The sequence below is a fragment of the Peromyscus leucopus genome, chromosome 9, assembly GCF_004664715.2.
Source record: "Peromyscus leucopus breed LL Stock chromosome 9, UCI_PerLeu_2.1, whole genome shotgun sequence".
Taxonomy (NCBI): domain Eukaryota; kingdom Metazoa; phylum Chordata; class Mammalia; order Rodentia; family Cricetidae; genus Peromyscus; species Peromyscus leucopus.
The window spans coordinates 5930626-5950400 of record NC_051070.1 but is presented as its reverse complement, the minus strand read 5'-3'; the positions used below and the strand labels follow the sequence as shown (position 1 = coordinate 5950400).

The following is a 19775-nucleotide window of genomic DNA, read 5'->3' as shown; positions in this document are numbered from 1 at the left end:
GGAGCCATTTCTGCCCGAGTAGAAGGACATCTCCCCCGCCCAAGGGAAAAAGATGTCTACTCTGAACGGGAGGGGCACTGGAATTTATGGTCCCAGCCACAGAGGACAGGCCCAGGATTTTCTGTGGGGATTTAGCAAGGGGACTTTGCCAAAGCCTTCACTGTCCAGGGGCAGGCTGAGTGCCAGAGTGGAGTCCGAGGTCAGCATGGCAAGGCGACGCCAGAGTTCTGCCCAGACACAGCAGAGGCTCTTCCTGACTGCCACAGCCATTCAATAACGATGCCAGGAAGGCCATGCACTGGTGATAAAGATCTGTCTAGAGAGTCAGCCAGGCCCTTGGACTGAGTTCAGTATGGAAACCGCTGCCCTACAGCCGAGATATACAGAGGCAGACAAAGTCACGCTGGTAGGACCAGCCTCAGAAACAGAAACCAACACTGTGTAATCCAGACTTCTTACACTGCGTCACTCCCAACTCAACATGGTAGATCAATTACTACACAGGCCAAAAAAATAAAAAAAGAAGTGACCCATAGTCACAGAAGGGGTATGTCCACAGAAAGAGACACACATCCAGCTCATGGAATTAGCAAAACAATAAAGAACAATAAATAGATAATTTTAGGAGAGAAATGGATACCGTCAAAAAGAAATAAGCAGAATTCTAGGCCTGAAAATGTGCAACATCTGAAATTATTTTTTTTAAAAAAATGACTAATTACCAATAACAGTAGATCGTTTCAACTGGTCCATTTCCAGAGTAACTCATGTTGTGGAGGAGCCACTGGGCTCCAATCTAGAGCCTCCACATGCTGGGCAAGCTCTCTGCTGTTGACCTGCATTCCTAAACCTTCATTTCCCTTTTTATTCTGAGACAAGAGCTCACTAAGTTGCCCAGTCGGGCCTTGAACTTATGACCACTGCTTTGGCCTCCCAAGTACCTGATATTATAAGACTGTGTTCTTATTTCTGTAATGTACAATACGAATAACAAACAAGGAGCCAGGCGAGGGGAACGAGAGCGAAAGGTAAGACAACCTGTGGAGGGCTGTGGGAGAGGACCATGCAGTCTAGTCAGAGTCCTGAAGAACAGGTTTAAAAAAAAATAAAACCTCCATCTGCAGGAAGAGTAACAGGGAGGAGCCAGGCCGTGGCTCCATGAAACAGCACTTTCCTGTCAAGGTTGGGGCTTGGATTTGATCTCAGCACTGGGAAGGAAGGCAGGATGGAGGGAGGGAGAGAGGAAGGGAAAAGAAGGACTAGAATCCCCAATTTGTGAGGAAATGTCACTCTGTATACGCAAGAATCTTAGGGAAAATCAAGAACAAAAGTGGACAGACTAAGCTCAGACACTCCATGGTCATCCTGATAAAAAGTGGCTCAGTGGCTTTTCGTTACACAATCACAGCAATCTGCTCCACAGAGCTGCTCTTGCACAGCACCAAGGTTCTGGGGTCCTGGGGTGCCAGTTCCAGGAGAGGTACCACACAGACAAGTAGGCACACGGCCATATGCATAAATAAAAATCAATGTTTTAAAAATTACAAAGTGAACAGTATCCCCCATTCATTTGATGAACTGCTTTTCTTACCCGGATCATTTTCATCAGTAAGGAGGAAACATAAAACCTAAGCATGCATCTACAAACACCACCACCTATCTATCAATATGGGCAGAATGGGGACCACCACCCATCAATATGTCCACAGAAGTGACTAGACTGGAGGAATGAGCTCTCCCTTTGGGAATCTGGGAGGACTCACCCTGACTGATAGGATTATTTGTGGAAACAGACAACCGAGCTTGTGTGTGCTAGATTTTCTATTTTAGGGTAATTGATGTGGGCCACTCTCCATGTGAGTGGCGCCATCCCATGGTCTGTGGTCCTGACTGCAGGAGGTGTATGGGACCACACGCCTCATGCTCCTGTCGCCCTGCCTTCCTGTCACCGTGGACTCTAACTGTGAGCAGCCGTAAACTTTCCTTCCTACGCTGTCCAGTCAGGAGCTTTGCCGCAGCCCAAGGCAGGTAAGTAACAGCGAACGGTCTCCACAGAAACCTCCTGGAAACCCTGGTCTGGCAGTCCTGCTGAAACAGGTGTGTGAACAGCTCGTGGTCACGCTGCATAGCTCTCACCGATGCTCTCTTGCCAGTGTCGGTGACCCTCAGTGAGGCTCCTCCCAAAGGGCACAGTCCATTCTTCTCTCTGGTCCCTTGTTATCAGATGGTCATCACACTAGTCTCCCGTTGCTGACTACTCTTTTGAAACAGCAGGTCAAGGCCGAGTGGAGTTTACACTCGGTGTAAACACCTAAGGGACTTCCACCGTTCAGTGACCCTACCCGAGTTGGTCAGATAATGTGGCTTTCTGGCAAATGGGGCATTACCGCGATCGGCAACTGCGATGGACATGCTTATCTCACTCAAGCACACCGCTACCAGTACTTTTCCAATACCACTGGCCGAGATGCTTAGTAATGCCGTCACGCCCTCCTCATGACCGCACTTGCTAAAGACGGTCATGCTGGTTTTCAAAGGGGGGATCCAGGAACTGCCCAATATCCTCCCGCAGTATGGACATAACAGGGGAACTGCTGTACACGTCAGTCTTGCTCCCTCTCATTCTGGAGAGGGAAACTGATTCAAGGAAATGAAAAGCACAAACAAAGCCAACAGCCTGCCACTCTCCGTAACCTGACAGCCCAGCTGCCTTGAGGGTCTCTCTTCTGTTTTGTTTCTTTTTGGATAAAAATAAAACATGTCCATGGCTAACAAACCTGCCTCTGAAGGGCGCAATGTTCGCCCACTCCAGGCACTAGCAGCTTTCCTTTCGCCCCGCCCCCCCCATTATCTCTCATATATTATCAGACGTGCACAGAGCCGACTAGCCGGGTCTGGCCTGTGGATATGTTACTATCCAAGCATGGCATATCCAAGCAGGAGGACCCTGTTCCGAGGTCACGCTTCGAGTCAGGCCCCCACAAAAATCCAAGCTAGTCAAATTCATCAGAAGCCTCCACATCCCCTCAGGAGCTGATGTGACACTCGCCTCTGTCTGCCACCAACTCCTTGGTTTGAAGAGAAGCCCCACTGCATGGGAAGAGAGGAGGAAGGACCACAGCAGGGGAGTGAAGCTGAGCCGTAGAAAACAGTGTGAAAAACCCAAACAGAACATAAATGCAGCATCCCTCAGGACAAAAAGACAAACTTCTCAAATCTTCTTAAAACTCCTTTTATATTTCCCGGATTTGTCACTAAAATACAAAACTCCAAAAAACAATGTGTTTATAGCTCCTCTTCTGGAAAATGCTGTGTTTAATAACAAAAATTTACATGTGAACCCAAAGCCAACGTCCTTTATAATAACTGTATTATGTACAGTCACTTTTGACTACAAAGTTCATTACTCTTTTCATCATGTGCCTTCTTTCAGACCAGAAGAGCAAACGGAAGAGCACTATAACATCTCCAGACGTACCATGGCATATAATTTTACTGAAAATTAATCAAAAGGAAAATACTGGGCCTGAGAGATGGTTTGTGGCAAGAGTGGATGTTTCCAAGCCTGACAACCTGAATTCAATCCCTGGAACCCAAAGACGGAGGAAGAGCATGGACTTCCAAATCTTGTCCTCTAACCTCCAAACATGACGTGCGTGCGTGTGACATGTGTGGCATGTGTGTGGCATGTGTGACATGTGTGGCATGTGTGTGACATGTGTGTGCGTGCGCGCACGTGTCTGTGTGATGTGATGTGTGTGTGTGTGTGTGTATTTTACAAATGCAATTTTACTGTTTGTTCTACACTTATATGTTTACCAAAGGATCGCCCCTAAGCAGGCGGATGGTCACCAACCATAACAACACTACAAACATTTTAATATTGTAAAATTAGTTCCTCACGCATTCCTTTCCCCCAAATGCTGCTTTTGAAGCTCTGAAGAGACCTGGGAGTAATAAATCCTTAGGTAGCCCTCCTGCCACGAAAGGGGGAAACATACTTAAGGTCATGTAGTTGAAGTGATGGGCATTGTACCATGTACCAAACATGCCAGAAGCACCAATTCTTAACTTTTCCATGAAAAAGAGCAAGGGCGTGAGGAGAAGGGGCAGCAGCAGTTCTCTACTGCGGGGGACATGGTCATTGTCAAGTTCCTACTCCCAAGCCCTGGATCTCCCTACTCATTTGGGTGGAGAGATAAGCGTATCCAGGAACAGCTGTAGGTCACCATCTGCACCCTGCAGGAGATGGGTCACAGCAAATGACTCTGTTCATTACTAATGGGTCCCTGAGGGAGTGCACAGGAGATGAGGCCGTACAAACAGCCAAGACGGCGCTTTCTCAGAGCTGGGCGCAGACAGAGAAGGATCTCTGAAACCCTTCCCTCTGCTCTGAAAAGAGCTGGAGAGACATTATCACAGTGATGATCCGGCTACACTGCAGTTTCCTTCACTGGAACTGAGAGCTAGAGTCGCGACCTTGTCGTCTGAAGTGATGTAAACCAACTGTAAAAGGCCAAACAAACACTGCAGGAGTCCACTTAAATGAGGTGTGTTCACAGTGGTCCAGTTCATAGAGCTAGAAATTAGGACGGTGGTTGGTGGGGACCGGGAGGGAATGGAAATGATAGGACGGTGGTTGCTAGGGACCAGGAGGGAATGGAAATGATAGGACGGTGGTTGCTAGGGACCGGGAGGGAATGGAAATGACTGACGGTTGGTATTTAATGGCTAAAGAGATTTGGGTTTGCAGGACGAACGGGATGCCAGAGACTGTGGCAGTGATGGCTAGGAGTGAGGGGAGTGAGTGTAAGTGGTACGGGCGACTGTGTTTAAAATGATCCCTTTCACACTTCGTGTACTGTACCCTGACTTTTAAATTCTGTAGTTCAAATGTTCTGCAAACAAACCAATTACCTATGAAGCCCTAAAAGGAAACCACCACTCACCATCAACCCTAAACCTAGAAAGGGATCTTAAAATCCTGAGAGAGGGGTGGAAATTCATTTCAGATCAGTTTACTATCAAGAGATTTCTAACATCATTCACTGTGACTTCAGCATGTGCACAGATAAAATAATGCAGAGTTGTGCTGTCCCCTTTAAAAAGGCCACACCTGTCCCCACACTACCCTCAACTATTGTGGCAGCCATCATCCTCTACGACAAGATGCCCCAAATGTTCCCTGGGACACAAGTTCACTATACAGATTTATGAGACTTCTCCTTGGACTATTAGGAGGACAGAGATGGCCCCAGGGGCTGTTTTACTAAGCATACATGTGACTCAAGACACAGCCTGTGGGCCCTCTCCTAACACGCCGTCCCCCTCTGCCTGCTCACCAGGAAGGTAAGAACATGCCTGGCAGGTCACGCCGCCACACCCTGCACTGTGCACACAGCACGTCCAGCTCAGCAGCTTATTAACATCCAGGCTATCAAACACATACTGTGCCAGCCACAGCTCCGGTTCCGCCATAAACAGCAACAAAGCAGGACGGTTATGAGGCCAATATTTTCAGATAACAGAAAACAGGCAGTGTGCAGGGCCGATCCCTGAGATAAAGGACTCGTGTTCAGTATCCCACAGTGCACAGGACAGCAGCGCCGCCCCAGCAAAGAGCATGAACTAAGATTAGAGACTGACGTGTTGAGTGTGTGGACTCCAGCAAGTGGCACTTCTCTGGAGGTTCTGCAAACTGCAGAAGTCGCCTAGCTCAAGGAAGAAGGTCAGCAGGAGAGGTAATGGGGGGGTCATCTTGTCCCCGGGGCCCTCCTCCCCTCTATCTGCTTCCTACCATCATTCAGTGCACAGCTCTGCTCTATCACACAAATCTACCACTACTGTCCCGGCTTCAACCTGCTCCTGCCAGTCAGTCATCCGACAGAACAGCGGCAAAGCTCAAGCAGACGGTGCTGAGGTAAAGGAACTCTCCCTGAAACAAACCAACCTTGTCCCAGGAAAACCAAGTCAAGCTATCAAGACCCTCGAGGACACAGGACTGGAGAGCCGAGTCCTCTCGAGTTACAGATGGTGATAGCTCACCATGGAGTTTCCAAAGCTCTGCCACAGGGGAGCCCAGAACTGAGCGACTGAGTTCAAAGCGCTCCACCTGCAAGGAAGGCCCCCCCAGGGGGGGTGCAATGCTCTTCAGAAGGGAGGGTAGAGATGCAGGGCCACGGTGTATGACACAGTTGATTTCAAAGTCTCAAACACACGGGAAATAGGAAGAGGACATGAATAGCAAGAGAGTGGTCTCTATAACGAAAATCAGTGCCACCCCCCAATTAAGCAAATCCAAGTTGGTCAAACACTGAATCTTAAAGTATTTCAAGAAATCAGTATACATGTGTTGTAAGGATTGAAGAAAAACATGTCCAAAGAGTTTTAAAGGGAAGTATAACTGTAGACAGAAATTTTCAACAAAGTACAAAGGAAAGAAACAGCCCCGTGGGTACTCTAGAAAAGAATATCAAGGTGATTTTTGAAAATTTCTGGGTGTTCTTGGCAGAAATTTTGAAGTAAAAGAGACAATAAGATGGATGGGATATGATGGACACAATGTCATGTGGTCCAACTGTCAACTAGGAGTCTGAGGAAGAAGAGCGTTACGAATGAGTCAAAAAAGAACAATTTAAAGAAAAAGTCATCAGGGACAAAGGGAAGTACAGTACAATGATATACACACATGAAAATATCATAATGAAATCCACTACTTCATATACTAAATAAAAATTGATTTTTCAAGAACCTAGAATATTAAAAAACCTAACCACCAGTCAAATATTTTCTGATTTCTATAAGTGAAAGACCCAAGAAGGTTAACACAGAGAGAGAGAGAGAGAGAGGATTGTTACCAGCCTCTGAAAGAAAATCAGCCAGAAAAGGCTTCTTACAATCCCAGCCAGAGCAACCAGGAACACTGGCTATAGAGACACATACAATGACCGGTCACAATGGCCATCAGAAGCCAGGGGTCCGGCCGGCGAAAAGAGCATTCCCTAAGCACACAGATGGGACCACAGACTGCCCAACACACAGACAGCCCACCCCGCCCAAAGACTGAGAAGAGATCACTGGCGGACTTCCATAGCAGGAGCCATGGAAGGAAGCCTTACTGCGGGAAATGGAGTACACTAATGAAGGCTTGATGCTACAAGCAGGAACAGGAATGTTGAAAACTGCTTTTAAGTGGGTAAGTGAAAAACTGTGGGCTTTTTATTTGTTCATTCACTCAGCGGAGATGCGAACACCCAAGAAGCTCCAAGAAATCTTCAATACTGCCAGTCATTGCTAAAATAAAAATTTACACCTGAGATTCTACCTTAGTTTTACCGCTGAATATAGACTAAATACCACAGAATCATTTGGTAATTTCTTCTAAAGCAAAGCACACTACTATTCCACTCTGAGGTGTCAGTCTAAAAGAAATGATATCTACCAGACCATTGATGGCAGCTTTACTTCTTTGTATTGTTTTGGTTTTTGTTCTTGTTTTTTCAAAACAAGGTTTCTCTGTATAACCCTGGCTGTCCTGGAACTCACAGTCTGCAGACCAGGCTGGCCTCGAACTCAGAGATTTGCCTACCTCTGCCTCCTGAGTACTGGGATTAAAGTCATACACCACCACCACCACTGAGAAGCAGCTTTATTTCTAACAGCCAAAGCCTGGAAGGAGGCAGGAAGTCCAGCAGCATCTGCATAAATAAACTATGGTGTTTTCAGATGATAGAATCATACAATCAGCAGGGGAAAACAATCCACCAACTGGGTATGGTGTCTCATGCCTGTAACCTTAGCACTTAGCACTTGGAAGTCAGAGACAGGAGGGTCACCTTAGGGTAGAGGCTATCATGGGCTACAAAGTAAGATCTTTTCTCACAAAATAAATCAATAAATCAATAATAATCAACATACACAACTTCTTGGGAAAAAAAAAACACCTCAAAAGCATTCTGCAGAGCGGAGAGTCCAAAGGTCCACAGCATGAATCCATCTGCTCCACGGCAGCAGAGGCAAATGAATCTAAGATGACAGAAATCTGATCAAATTTGATCAATGGTGACCTTGAGCTGGATGAGAAGGCAAGGCTGACAGGAAAGAGACAGAAAGGACATTCTAAGCAAGAGAAGTTATCAATACCTGGATGACAGGAAGTAGCATTTATGTAAATGTCAAAACTCAGACACCTGAGATACATACAATCTTATATAAGCAGTCCTTACTCGTCACTTGACTCTAAAGTAGTCAAATGAAAAAGAACTTCATTCATAGGAAAACAGAAGACTTTCAATATTAAGTGGTATTTCATATTTCCAAGACTTAGGAACATTTTGGGGGAGTATAGTAAATTTTGGTGAAAATGTACAATACTTTTTATGGAAATTTTTGGCAAAAAATCATTAGCATTTCCTTTGAAGCTAACAATTAGTAAAATATTAATATAGTCTACCTTCAGGGGTGCTACAACCCATTGTCACTATGAGGTCAGCACCCAAGAAGTGGTTCAGCCCACTGCTATAGTCAACAGTCAACAGATCATTTAAAGTCAATACATCAAATGATAAGCCCCAAATCCAGCTGAAGATAAGTTTTGGTATATATACCTCAAAACAGGAGACACGCCCTTTTGGAATATTCCTTTTATACTGTGTGAATATATGTCACTGTGACTGGTTTCATAAAGAAGCTGACTGGACAATATCTGGACAGGATAAGGTTAGGTAGGAAAACAGACTAAGGACACTGGGAAGAAGAAGGGTGGAGTCAGAGGAGTTGCCAGACAGACATGGAGAGGAAACATGACGTGCAAGATGAAAGAGAGGTAACGCCACATGGCAGAATGTAGATTAATATAAATGAGTTAATTTAAGTTAAAAGAGTTAGCTAGTGCCAGACACGGTGGTGGCGCATGCCTTTAATCTCAGCATTGGGAGGCAGAGCCAGGCAGATCTCTGTAAGTTCGAGGCCGGCCTGGGCTACCAAGTGAGTTCCAGGAAAGACACAAAGCTACACAGAGAAACCCTGTCTCGAAAAACCAAAAAAAAAAAAAAAAAAAAAAAAAGTTAGCTAGTAACAAGCCTGAGCTATTGGCTGAGCATTTATATAATCAATATTAAGTCTCTGTGCATTTATTTTGGAGCTGGCCAGCCGACAAAAACTCTGCCTACACATCCTGTCAGTGAAAGTTAGACCATGATAACAGGGGTCTTTCACCCTGTGTCTAGAATGCACATGTAATCCTCTGACGGACTGTCATGGAGCCAGTGAGACGGTAAATATGGTGGCAAAGCTACATATGGGCAGTAAGGAGAGTAATTTAGTAACTGTATAAAATGTATGTGGACGGACAGAGATGGGAAGAGAACTGTACAAATAATTATTTTTAAGATGACAGAGTTGGGCGTTTCTTCACAACTTTCTGGAAGTACAATAATATGAAGACAGCAGTGCTGAAGGAAGCCCAAGGTTGCGACAATGACCGACACGAGTCTGTGCCCCTGTGTGCGTCTGTGCACATATGTGCACTCGTACATGGAGGGCAGCCATCAGGCCACGCTGACTGTCTTCCTCTACCAATCTTCACCTTATTTTTTGAGACAGAATCTCTCAGTGAAACTGAAGCTCACTGATTCAACAAGCTCCAGGGACCCTCCTCTCTCAGATCCCCACAGCCCTAGGGTTTCCTACCTCATGCCACTATGCCTGGATTGTACCATGGTCCTAGGGATCCAAATCCGGGTGCTCATGATTGTGGAGCAAAAATGCAAACAATGGGGGCCATCCTCCTAGCCCTTCATTTGTTAGCTTATTATACAGTTAGTCTGCATGCTACTACATCAGGCTACCTGCATTAGATGAAATAAGATGTTTTCTCACGGCAATCCACAATGCTCCTCTCTAAGGACATCAAGAGCTGTTCCTGAGAACTAGATGCCTCATCAAATGAGTACCATGGTGAATGTGACTGACTCAATGAAGGGCCCTTACGAGACTCCGGATGCAACTCCTATTTGAATTCTTCTAATTCTCAAGATCATTATCTCCACATGGACCTAATACCATAGGCAGAAAGCTATCAACAGATGAAGCCGTATCCTGATCATTTAGTTCCTTACTCAACAGGGCAATGGCTGCCATTTGTCAACTAAACGCACACCCTGAACTCCCTACCTCACCAACACCACCCCTACCCATGCACCCCACGCCCCTCGCCACCAACCCCTGCCTTAAGCTTATTATCAGGGTTCTCCATCAACTGGACCTGATGTGATGCTGTCTTTACATTTCTTCTCTGTCCTTCCATCTTAACAGTGTTCAGAACATGCTCTACCCAGATCCTGATACTCACTCCCAACAACATCAGGATTATTCCATAAGCCATAGTCTACCCGCTTGCACGCCACTTTGCACCTTTGCCAACGTCTCCCTAATTGTTCATCTTCAAACCTCCCATGACTGAGTGCCAATTACAAAGGTGTTCCCAGGAACGTGGGAACTCCACCTGCATGTCACACTCCATACTGACTGCCCAACACAGACAGACTCCAGACCCCCACCACAGTCACAGAAGGTGGGAACTAATACCACTTTTGTTTTACAAATGGGGACACCGAGGCTCAGAGCCTGAGGAAAACAACTAGGGAGTGGACAACTGAGCTTCATATACCAGCTTTCCAAACAGAGCCTCCAATGTGCGTCTGCGAGTCCCACACAGAGCCTGGCGATAACGTGGTTATTCTACACCAAGAGCTTTACCAGAGCTACTTTATTCTAGGGACAGGACACCCCCACAAAGCAGGTCTCTTTTATGCCAGTTTAAGATCAGGAAACGGAGGCTGTGAGAAATTAACATACTTCCCTATCTAAAATTTTGCAGCTTGGAAAAGGGCAAAATCGAGACTGAAATACAGTCTGAGAGCTCTGGAAGCCCCAGGATTACAATCTCCATCCCATCTGACCTGCCACAGTGTCTCTGATTGGTACCCAGGACTGGGGAAAGGTCCACTGACCAAGCCCACTACCAGGTTTTCAATCTGCACAAGCTTCGTTAACTACATTCTGGAAGCTTTAGTGTCCACAGAGCTAACACCTTAGACAGGGCTATGATGATCTACAAAGGGACGCTGAAGGTCTGCAGAGCTAACACCTCAGAAGCTACAACAGAGAACAGGTTCCCTCCCACCAACTTTCCTTTCCTGGAACTCTCAAGTCAGTGCAGCCTGGCAGTGCTATCCAGAGCAGACTCTGCGATAGAAGAAGTCTGGAGCAAGAGATGCTAACATCAACACACTCCACAACCGCCTGAGCATGGCTTGGCATTCAGAGCAAACCAGCCCCAAGAGGGAACTGGCCCTGGTTCTTTAAACTGGACACCAAGTCAGGAAAGCCACTGTAGCTTAGGCCAGAAATGTGAGAGGAGAAACGCTCTGCGCCTTGTGCATTTTATAACGAAGAGCAGAACGACAAGGCCCTCCTCGGTGTTGACACCTGAGTGTCCACAGTGGGGAATCCTATAAAGACCCTGAGCCAAGATCTTAGAAACAGAAGGCCCGGTAGATGGAGGGCCCAGCTGTCTTCAGCTGATTCTCACCTTGACTAGAGCAGACATCTTCATCCAACATGGCCCTCTCTCACACTGAAGCCAAAGAACAAATCCATGAGACCTGAAGCTGGGTAAGTCACCTTTTTCTGCACCCCAGCCAACTCGTAAAGAAAGGACATTGGTCTCTTGATAGAGGTGACAGCAACTCCCCTGGGAATGTGGCTAGCAACTCAGGATAACTTTCCAAAGTGAGTGAGTGGAGTGTTCCAACACTAGTATAACTTCATTAAAGCCGTGAAGGTAAATAAATGACAAGTCATCTCATTACATGTGCATATGTGTGCAGTGCATGTACACACACACGTGGAGACCAGAGAAGGTGACTCCAGGTTCGTCATGAATTGTTCTCCACTTTATTTACTAAGGCAGGGTCTTTCAGTAAATCCAAGGTTACCAATTTGATTAGTCTAACTAGGAAACTTGCCCAGAGGTCTCCTGCCTCCATCTCCCAAGTGCTAAGGTTACAGACAGGCCAGGCTGCCATGCCACCTGGCCTTGACCTGGGGTCTTGGGATCTAAATTCTGATCCTCAGGCCTGCATAAAGTACTTTATCCACCAAGCCATTTTTATGTAAGCTCCACCCCACGAGGTCATTCAGGACCACACTACAGCGATGAGCACAATGGCCACTCCATTTACACCACCCAAACTGACTTCTCCTAGGACCAAGGGTTGGGCAGTGAGGCCTGGACATGGCTTTCCAGATCCACACCACAGACTAGCTTTAGCCCCACAGAAGCGGTCCTCACGAGTACAGTGTCTTACGGCTTCACCTCAGCTTGCTCCCTGCACAAGGCAGGCAAGAGGAAATTCATCTTTCCCACATTCCTAGAATTTCAGGCTAAGTCTTTGGTTTGATCCCAGCAACTCTGGACTTCATAGAGATACTTCCGGAATAACCATACCAACAAATTAGCACCTTTGGGAGATGTTTACTTACAGTCAGGTAAGCAGATCTACCAAGCTGGATCTGATTTCCCAAAGGCCAGCTCCAAAGTGTTGACAGAGGAAATAGGAAGAAAAACAGGTGAACTCACCTGAGCGAGAGCTCTGATTACCTGAGCTGGCACCTCACACCTGACTCGTGTGATTATGTTGTCCACAGTACAGTGGTAATGAAAATTCCTAAGTACTTAGGGAACTAAGCAGCCTCTAGGAAGATTAAAATCTAGACAATTTATAGAGAAATTTCAATATTCTCCTGTGTAATAGAAGAGTATGCCACGGACAGGATGATGAGGATGATGATGATGATGATGATGATGATGATGATGATGACGACCCCTTAATCAGACCCCACAGATATTACTACCATTTCCACATCACAGACAAAGAAACCACTGTATTTGCTAGAGTCTAAATACATCCTAAGAGGCCAGGCCTCCACAAACCACATGACTCCAAGATCAATAAAATTGCTCTAAGGAAGACATGTGGGGGATACTTTGTATTCACTGGAAAAAAAAATCCATGGAAGTTCTAATAAACCAAAAAAAAAAAAAAAAAGGTAAATGACGGTGCAGTTTCACTCATTTGATGCTATCTCCAAATGGCAACTCAACCAAACAAACAAATAAGGAAAGTGGCTGGAGAAATGGCTGGTCGAGTAAGAACACTTGCTGCTCCTGCTGAGGGCCTGGGTCTTTAGGCATCAGGAACCATGCATATGGGGTGTGTGTGTGTGTGTGTGTGTGTATGTGTGTGTGTGTGTGCGTGTGCGTGTGCGTGTGCGTGTGTGTGTGTGTGTGGATACATGCAGGGAAAACACATAAAATAAATCTTTCTTTAAAAAAGCAAAAACAGGAGAGCAAGAGAGCATGGTAGATGGTGCGTGGTGTTGAGTTCTCCAGACCCTGACACCCGCCCTTCTGGTGGCCGCTGCTTCCTCAGGACATCCTTAATAACTGTTACAATCAGGGTAGACCAGGAATGAGGCGGCATTCCTCAACACAAAAGCATCGAGCATATCACACCCGGTCTTATCCAATTTCAGTAGAAGTAAGACAAAACACATTTTAAAAAATCACAACAACCAGCAACATGGGAACTGAAGTTTTCTCCAAAATCACTTCTTTAAAGTTTAAAACAAATGTGTTATACCAAGACACACAACTACAATGTGCCCTGTGTTTAGTATTGGTCTGACTTCTATTTCCCTTTCCCTTGACAAAACTAGACTGTAATTAAACAGTCGATCACTTCCTTTCTCAGGGACTTTCTCCTAGATTCAATGCTGAAAACCCTGATTCCCTGACAACTCTGATGTCAGTGAAGACATTAGTAAAAAAAATAATAAAAAAAAAGATTTCATAAATACAGCTATGAGATTTAGCTATGGAAACACTGAAAATCAATTCTGCGTTTATTTTTTACCTGGAGTCACTAATAATCCAATAGCTTGCCCGGTATTCTAAGTGGCCACCACCTGAGAGCAAGAGGAAACTTCCATGCTCTATTGGGAAAGTTTGTAGAATAAATAATAATAATAATAATAATAATAATAATAATAACTTGTATAGCCCAATCCAAACAGCAAGCTTCTCTAGTGCGGCTTAAATCATTTGTTTTTATGACCGGGTCTGGTCAGACAGTCTGAGAGGGCCTTGAACTTGTGACCTTCCCGCTTGGGCTCCCTTGGCACCGAGAGTACAGGCATGTGGCACAACACCCAGTTTATCTACAGAATTCTAGTGTGCAGGGAACTTTCCCACAACGCTTCCTGAGGCTTCAGGCGAAGCCCACGTTCCTTGGGTAAGTCAGTGTCACTTACCTTCTGGTAAATCATGTGGCACATGGCCACTCTCAGCCTCATCCCGGCACACTGCACGTGGTAGAAGTACAAGTGATGCAGGATGCCCAGGAAGAGCGTGCACACCGAGAGCACCGCGGCGTAGCCATAAGCTGTGTGCAGAGCCACGGAGTCGTCGGGGTCGTACTTCTCAAAGTACTCAATAATCTTCCCTAAAAATACGGGCTGAACGACTCTGATGCTTTCCTAAAAGAAGAGGAAGAAAAGCATTCATTAGAAGCATAAACCACACCACTTTCTCTCCACACAAGCTCTCCTTCTGTATGCCCCTCACCCTGACCTGAGGGAGAGAAAAACGCTTTCCCCATTATTACAGCAAATGCGTATTCTAACCTGAACTCAAAATCACAAGCTAAAGACAGGAACACATTAGTGCACTGTGATGGGTCCAGGTGGATGCTAGAATCAGCTTTAAGAAACATCTGGCAGGCTGCCACATAAATCCTGGCTGAAAATGAATAAAGAGGAGAAAAGAATGGCCAAAGAGGAAAAGAGCTAGTAATTTGCTTAAATACAGACATGCCAGCTCTTGCTCCACCCTGCTTCCCATGACCTCTCAACATCCCACCCAGCCTAACAGGAAGTGAAGGTATGGTCCATTCACAAGAGGCACACTCACGCCACCTCCTCCTCCTCCTCCTGTTCCGGCCTTATCAGCTAAGACATTTGTGAAAACACAGGACAAAGGGAAAAAAAAAAAAAAGAATGCTCCAACCTTCCTCAGCTCAGGCTCTGCATGTCAGTGCATCCCAGACCTTCTGCTGGGCTTATTGAAAAGGTTTAGGGCTTGCAAGGTCCCCAGGGAGACAGGTGTAATCTGTCACTATCCCCTAGACACTGAGGTATGCCCAGGGTTCCTGCGACATTCACTGAGGTAGCCTGGAGACAAAAATTAAACAGGACACAAATGGTAGGCTAAAAGCTAACCACGAGTGGTTTTCTCCCACTTACAGCACTCGGCATGGATTATAAACCAAGATTAATAACCATCCATGCTCTAAGACAAAAATCAAAATTCTGTACCAGCGAGGTAAGAGGCTCTGGGGAAAGTCATTTTCTGTCCAGCGTGGAAGAACGTGAACCCTCGGTACACAAGGCAGTTTCCTGACTCGTGGGCCACTCACTCCCCTGGGCCCACTTTCCCTGCAGATCTTCACAGATCGCTCCCCCGTGAAAGAAAAGCAAACACTCACTGCAAATCAAAGTCACCAAAAGTCAACACACAGGCCCACGCCATTTCCTCCTCCACAAGGACGAAAAGACAGGGTGGAAATCTTACTTTGAACAGCTTTCCTTTCAAACAACAGAGACACACAGCCAGCTGACAGTTTGATGATGATTTTCTACCCATGTGAAGTGAGGACCCTAACCCATACACATGTGGGGGTGGGGGGAAGGAGTGTAATAGAAACAGAAAGCTAAAACATCTCCCCAACCAACTGGTCGCCACTGACTGCATTTACAGGAGATGCCTCCGTCCCTCAAAGGAGCCATGATACCAAATCTCAGGCTCTGAACACCGCGCGCGCGCGCACACACACACACACACACACATACACACACACACATACACACACACACACACAATCATATTGCCTTCCACAAGGTCATGGACATTCTGTACGTTACACAGAAGGATGAGCTACCCAACCAAAGCATTACAATCCAGGTCATCAGACTCCAGGGACTCCGAGGCTCCTTGTCTCTTCCATCCCCAAACACATCTTTCAAGAAGCTCCGAGAATTAATTCAAGAGCACCTGACACCATGACCACAATGGCTATGCAGCATTTCCTAAGATGAAAGCTAGGGGCTTATCCTGGGAATCGAGGAGGCCATGCTGTCCACATGGGGAACCCAGGCCTAGGATAAGCCAGGGCACCTGGGTCAACATCAGGAGTCCAGGGGGGAAATTCCACCATCCCTGATGCTCTGAGTGAAGTCACGGAGTTACTGTCGCCTCCTCACGGTTCTCCTGACAGGCTGTGGCTCACAGAGAGTGAGTGTGGCAGAGAAAATAATGGAAGACTTGGCCAACACAACAGAAGGGGTAAGCAAGGGAAGGCAGGGCTCCACTGCGGAGGTCTGTGTGCTCCAGCTGGGCCTTACCCAGCAATCCCTTTCAGTACGTGGCTCTTAATGAGTCACACAGTTTGTGGTCAATACTTCCCTCCTCCCATGAATCTGCCCTCCTTAGCCCAGCCCTCACCTAGGAAGAAACAATGAAACGACTACAAAAATACTTACCAAATTTTTAGCTGAACAGAATTAAGCTTTCTGGAAACTGGGGAGGGAAAGGTGAAAATGTAGCCGGGTGTGTATTGACAACGCACCCATGATCCCAGAATTCAGAGGAAGGAGAAGAGGAGTTTAGAGCTGGCCTGAACTTCACAGAAGATTCTGTCTAAAAAAAAAAGTCCTACCTTCTTCTTCCATCCATCCTGTGCCCTACCAAAGAAGCTCCCTGCCTCTGTTCCTTCCAAAATTCTCAACCCAAATCTCATGGACTATTAGAGTGCAAGACAGCCCCTCAAGGCCCAACACCCCAAGTTCTGCCGGATGGCGTCCAACCTTTTGGCTTGATCCAGACTGTCATTTACAAAGTTCAGTTAGAGTTTCTCAGTCCTCCCACCCCCAGTAAAAACACACACACACACACACACACACACACACACACACACACACACACACACAAATCCAATGTTTAAGTAAGTTTACAATCCTGTGTTGGGGCTCAAGTGTGGCTGTGAGGCGCAGTGGTACTAGGCCCAGAGCTGGACACCCCTGTGCCCGAGCTCTGAGCCCGGAAGGCAGCTGTTTCTCCCTGGAGATTTGGTACTGGACCCACAATTCTGGCACTTGGGCACACCACTTTGCTTTGCAGAGTCACTTACTACAGAGCTTGATGGGACTTTGTCCTCACTGGGCCTGGAGCCTCTTTCATGGTCCCTTAGGACCCGAGACACCTCCTGTCGGATTTCACAGTCCCTGATCTGAGTGATGGAGACAAGGCATAGAAAGCTGAGAAAGAAAACCATGCTGGAGTGAAACCCACAAGCCGCCATGGATGAGCTGCGGGGAAACAGCGGGCAGTGGACTTGAGAAGGGAGGAACAGGAGGCAAGCGCTGTGTGGAGAGAGACCAAGATGATGAGGAACATGCGGATCTGAGGACTGCATCACTACCCAGATCTCAGAGATGCATGGATTGGGATCTTCCACCCTGACTACACCCTGAGACCACAAGGGAGGTGCAAGCACTTAGGGATGTGCATAATCCACTGATGCCCAGACCCAGACTGCACGGACCAAGTGTGTGGGGCCTGAGCTCCCCTAGCAAAGAGACTCCTGAAGGCAGAAACCAGGCCCACATGAACATCACTATTGTTTGCCCTGCCCCATCCCTGTGTCTGAGTCGTAGGGCATGTTGGAGATGCTGTGTGGAAATTGCCAGACCTTAGTTGGTTTCGATCCGGAATGCTTCCATACAGCGTGCATCAGAACAAGAGAACACAAGAACCCAGAACCTAGACATTTCAAGACCACAAAACAAAAGCACTCCAGCTCAACACAGCAGGGAAAGTCAGTGTGTTCACCAAAGGGAAAGATGATTCATAACTGACTTTTAAAGTGACCTCCAGCCATCAAGACGGCTCACTGGGTAACAGTGCTGGCCACGCAAGCATGCTGACCTGAGTTTGATCCTGGAACCCACGGTAGAAGGAGAGAACTGACTCCCCAGAATTGTCCTTTGACCATCACCTACACACACACACACACACACACACACACACACACACACACACACATGCACGCATGCGCACACACTGATAAATACTTAAAAGGACTTAACTAAAATACAATCACCTCTTAAAGGAGAGTGGGAAAACAGTGGAGAGGACAAGAGCAGCAGCCTTCTTTAAAGATGATCTCTTTTCCGAGCCAACGAAAAGCTCATCAGCCCCAGTGGGGAATGTTAAAGGAGCACTCACAGCTTAAAAACTAATTTTTGAAGAAAAGAAGTAAGAAATTCTCCTGGTTTCTCCATGCATACTACCCCAGAGCAGACGTAGCCACTATGGGATGAGATCACAGCTAACAAACTGAAGCGGGCAAGTAACCGCCACGTCACCATGTGGCAGACACCCCCTTAGCCACGAGCATCTCCTAACATGTGGCAGACACCCCCTTAGCCACGAGCATCTCCTACCATCACACCGGGAAACAGCAAGCGCAGGTCTCTGGCAGTGACGCACAGCACCGTGGATGGAGTCGAGTCGCAATGCAGAGTGGGGAGGACTCGGCCTCACTTCCACCTCTACCGCCTGGTGCTGGAGACGCGTTCAGTGACTCAGGCGGGGAATGCCATCGGGCCAACCCAGACTGGGACCCTCTGCTGAACAAGCAGCTCGGTGTTTTCAACGACAAAGTGACGGACAGACAGACAGACAGACAGACAAAATCCAAAGCCGACGACGTCAACGAGACGCACCTCAGTGGACAACCAGGAAAAACAGTGCTGCAGAAGCGGGCTGCCCGTGAAGAGCACAGACGGCCTTTGCAGAAGCAAAGGAGACCCAAGCCAGGAGACTCACAGCCACCTCTAACTCCTATGCCCTCTCCTGATATCTGTTGGCACTGAACTTATGTGTACACACTCACACTCACACATACACATTGCACATAATTACCAGAAATGATCTGTTGAATGAATGAGTGAATACATGCATGCACGCATGCCAGGTACACTGGTACCTATACTGAAAATCCCAACTGCCTAAGATGCTGAGGCTGGGAGAACACTTGAGCCCAAAAGACCTAATGGGCAATACAGTACTCAAATCAACCCATAAAATATAGGTCAAAAAACCAGAAGAGGGAAACGAGATGTGGTGATAAGATTAAGGCTTTATTAACATATCCTTGGAACAACCGTACTACAACTCTACAGAGGAAACCCAACTCCCAAAGGTACCAATCGAGGCATTCTCAGATTAATGATGTGATACAGGGGAACAGCTTCAAAATGGAGTGAGCAGGGCAGGGTTATGGATGACTCAAGTGTCACCATGAGTTGATAAATCACTGAAGTATGGCTTAGAGGCCAACAGGGGCTTCTGATTCTGGCCTATTTTTGTGTTTCTAGAATGTTCTTAAAACTCCATGAAAGAAAATGTCCCCCCCAAACTTGGCCCTGGTGGCAAACAGCTGAGCAAGAAGTACCACTGAGTGGGGACATACAAACTTTCTTCCTCCTCTTGTCCCTCCAAGGAGTCTGCACAGGGGAATGTGGGGGGTGGGAGGCAACACCTGAAAACCACACATTTTGCTTTAAAAGCCAGGTCTGCCACTTACAAGTCC

The 19775-nt window shown here is 46.8% G+C and overlaps 1 protein-coding gene across 1 annotated transcript in view; it reads right to left on the bottom strand.

The window, feature by feature from the left end:
- Abcc4 (ATP binding cassette subfamily C member 4) overlaps positions 1–19775 on the bottom strand; it is a 227867-nt gene that overhangs the window by 163606 nt on the left and 44486 nt on the right. Inside the window, exon 4 of the mRNA XM_028868209.2 lies at positions 14377–14601. Within this exon, the coding sequence (XP_028724042.1) occupies positions 14377–14601 (225 nt within the window). The remainder of the gene's footprint in view (positions 1–14376; positions 14602–19775) is intronic.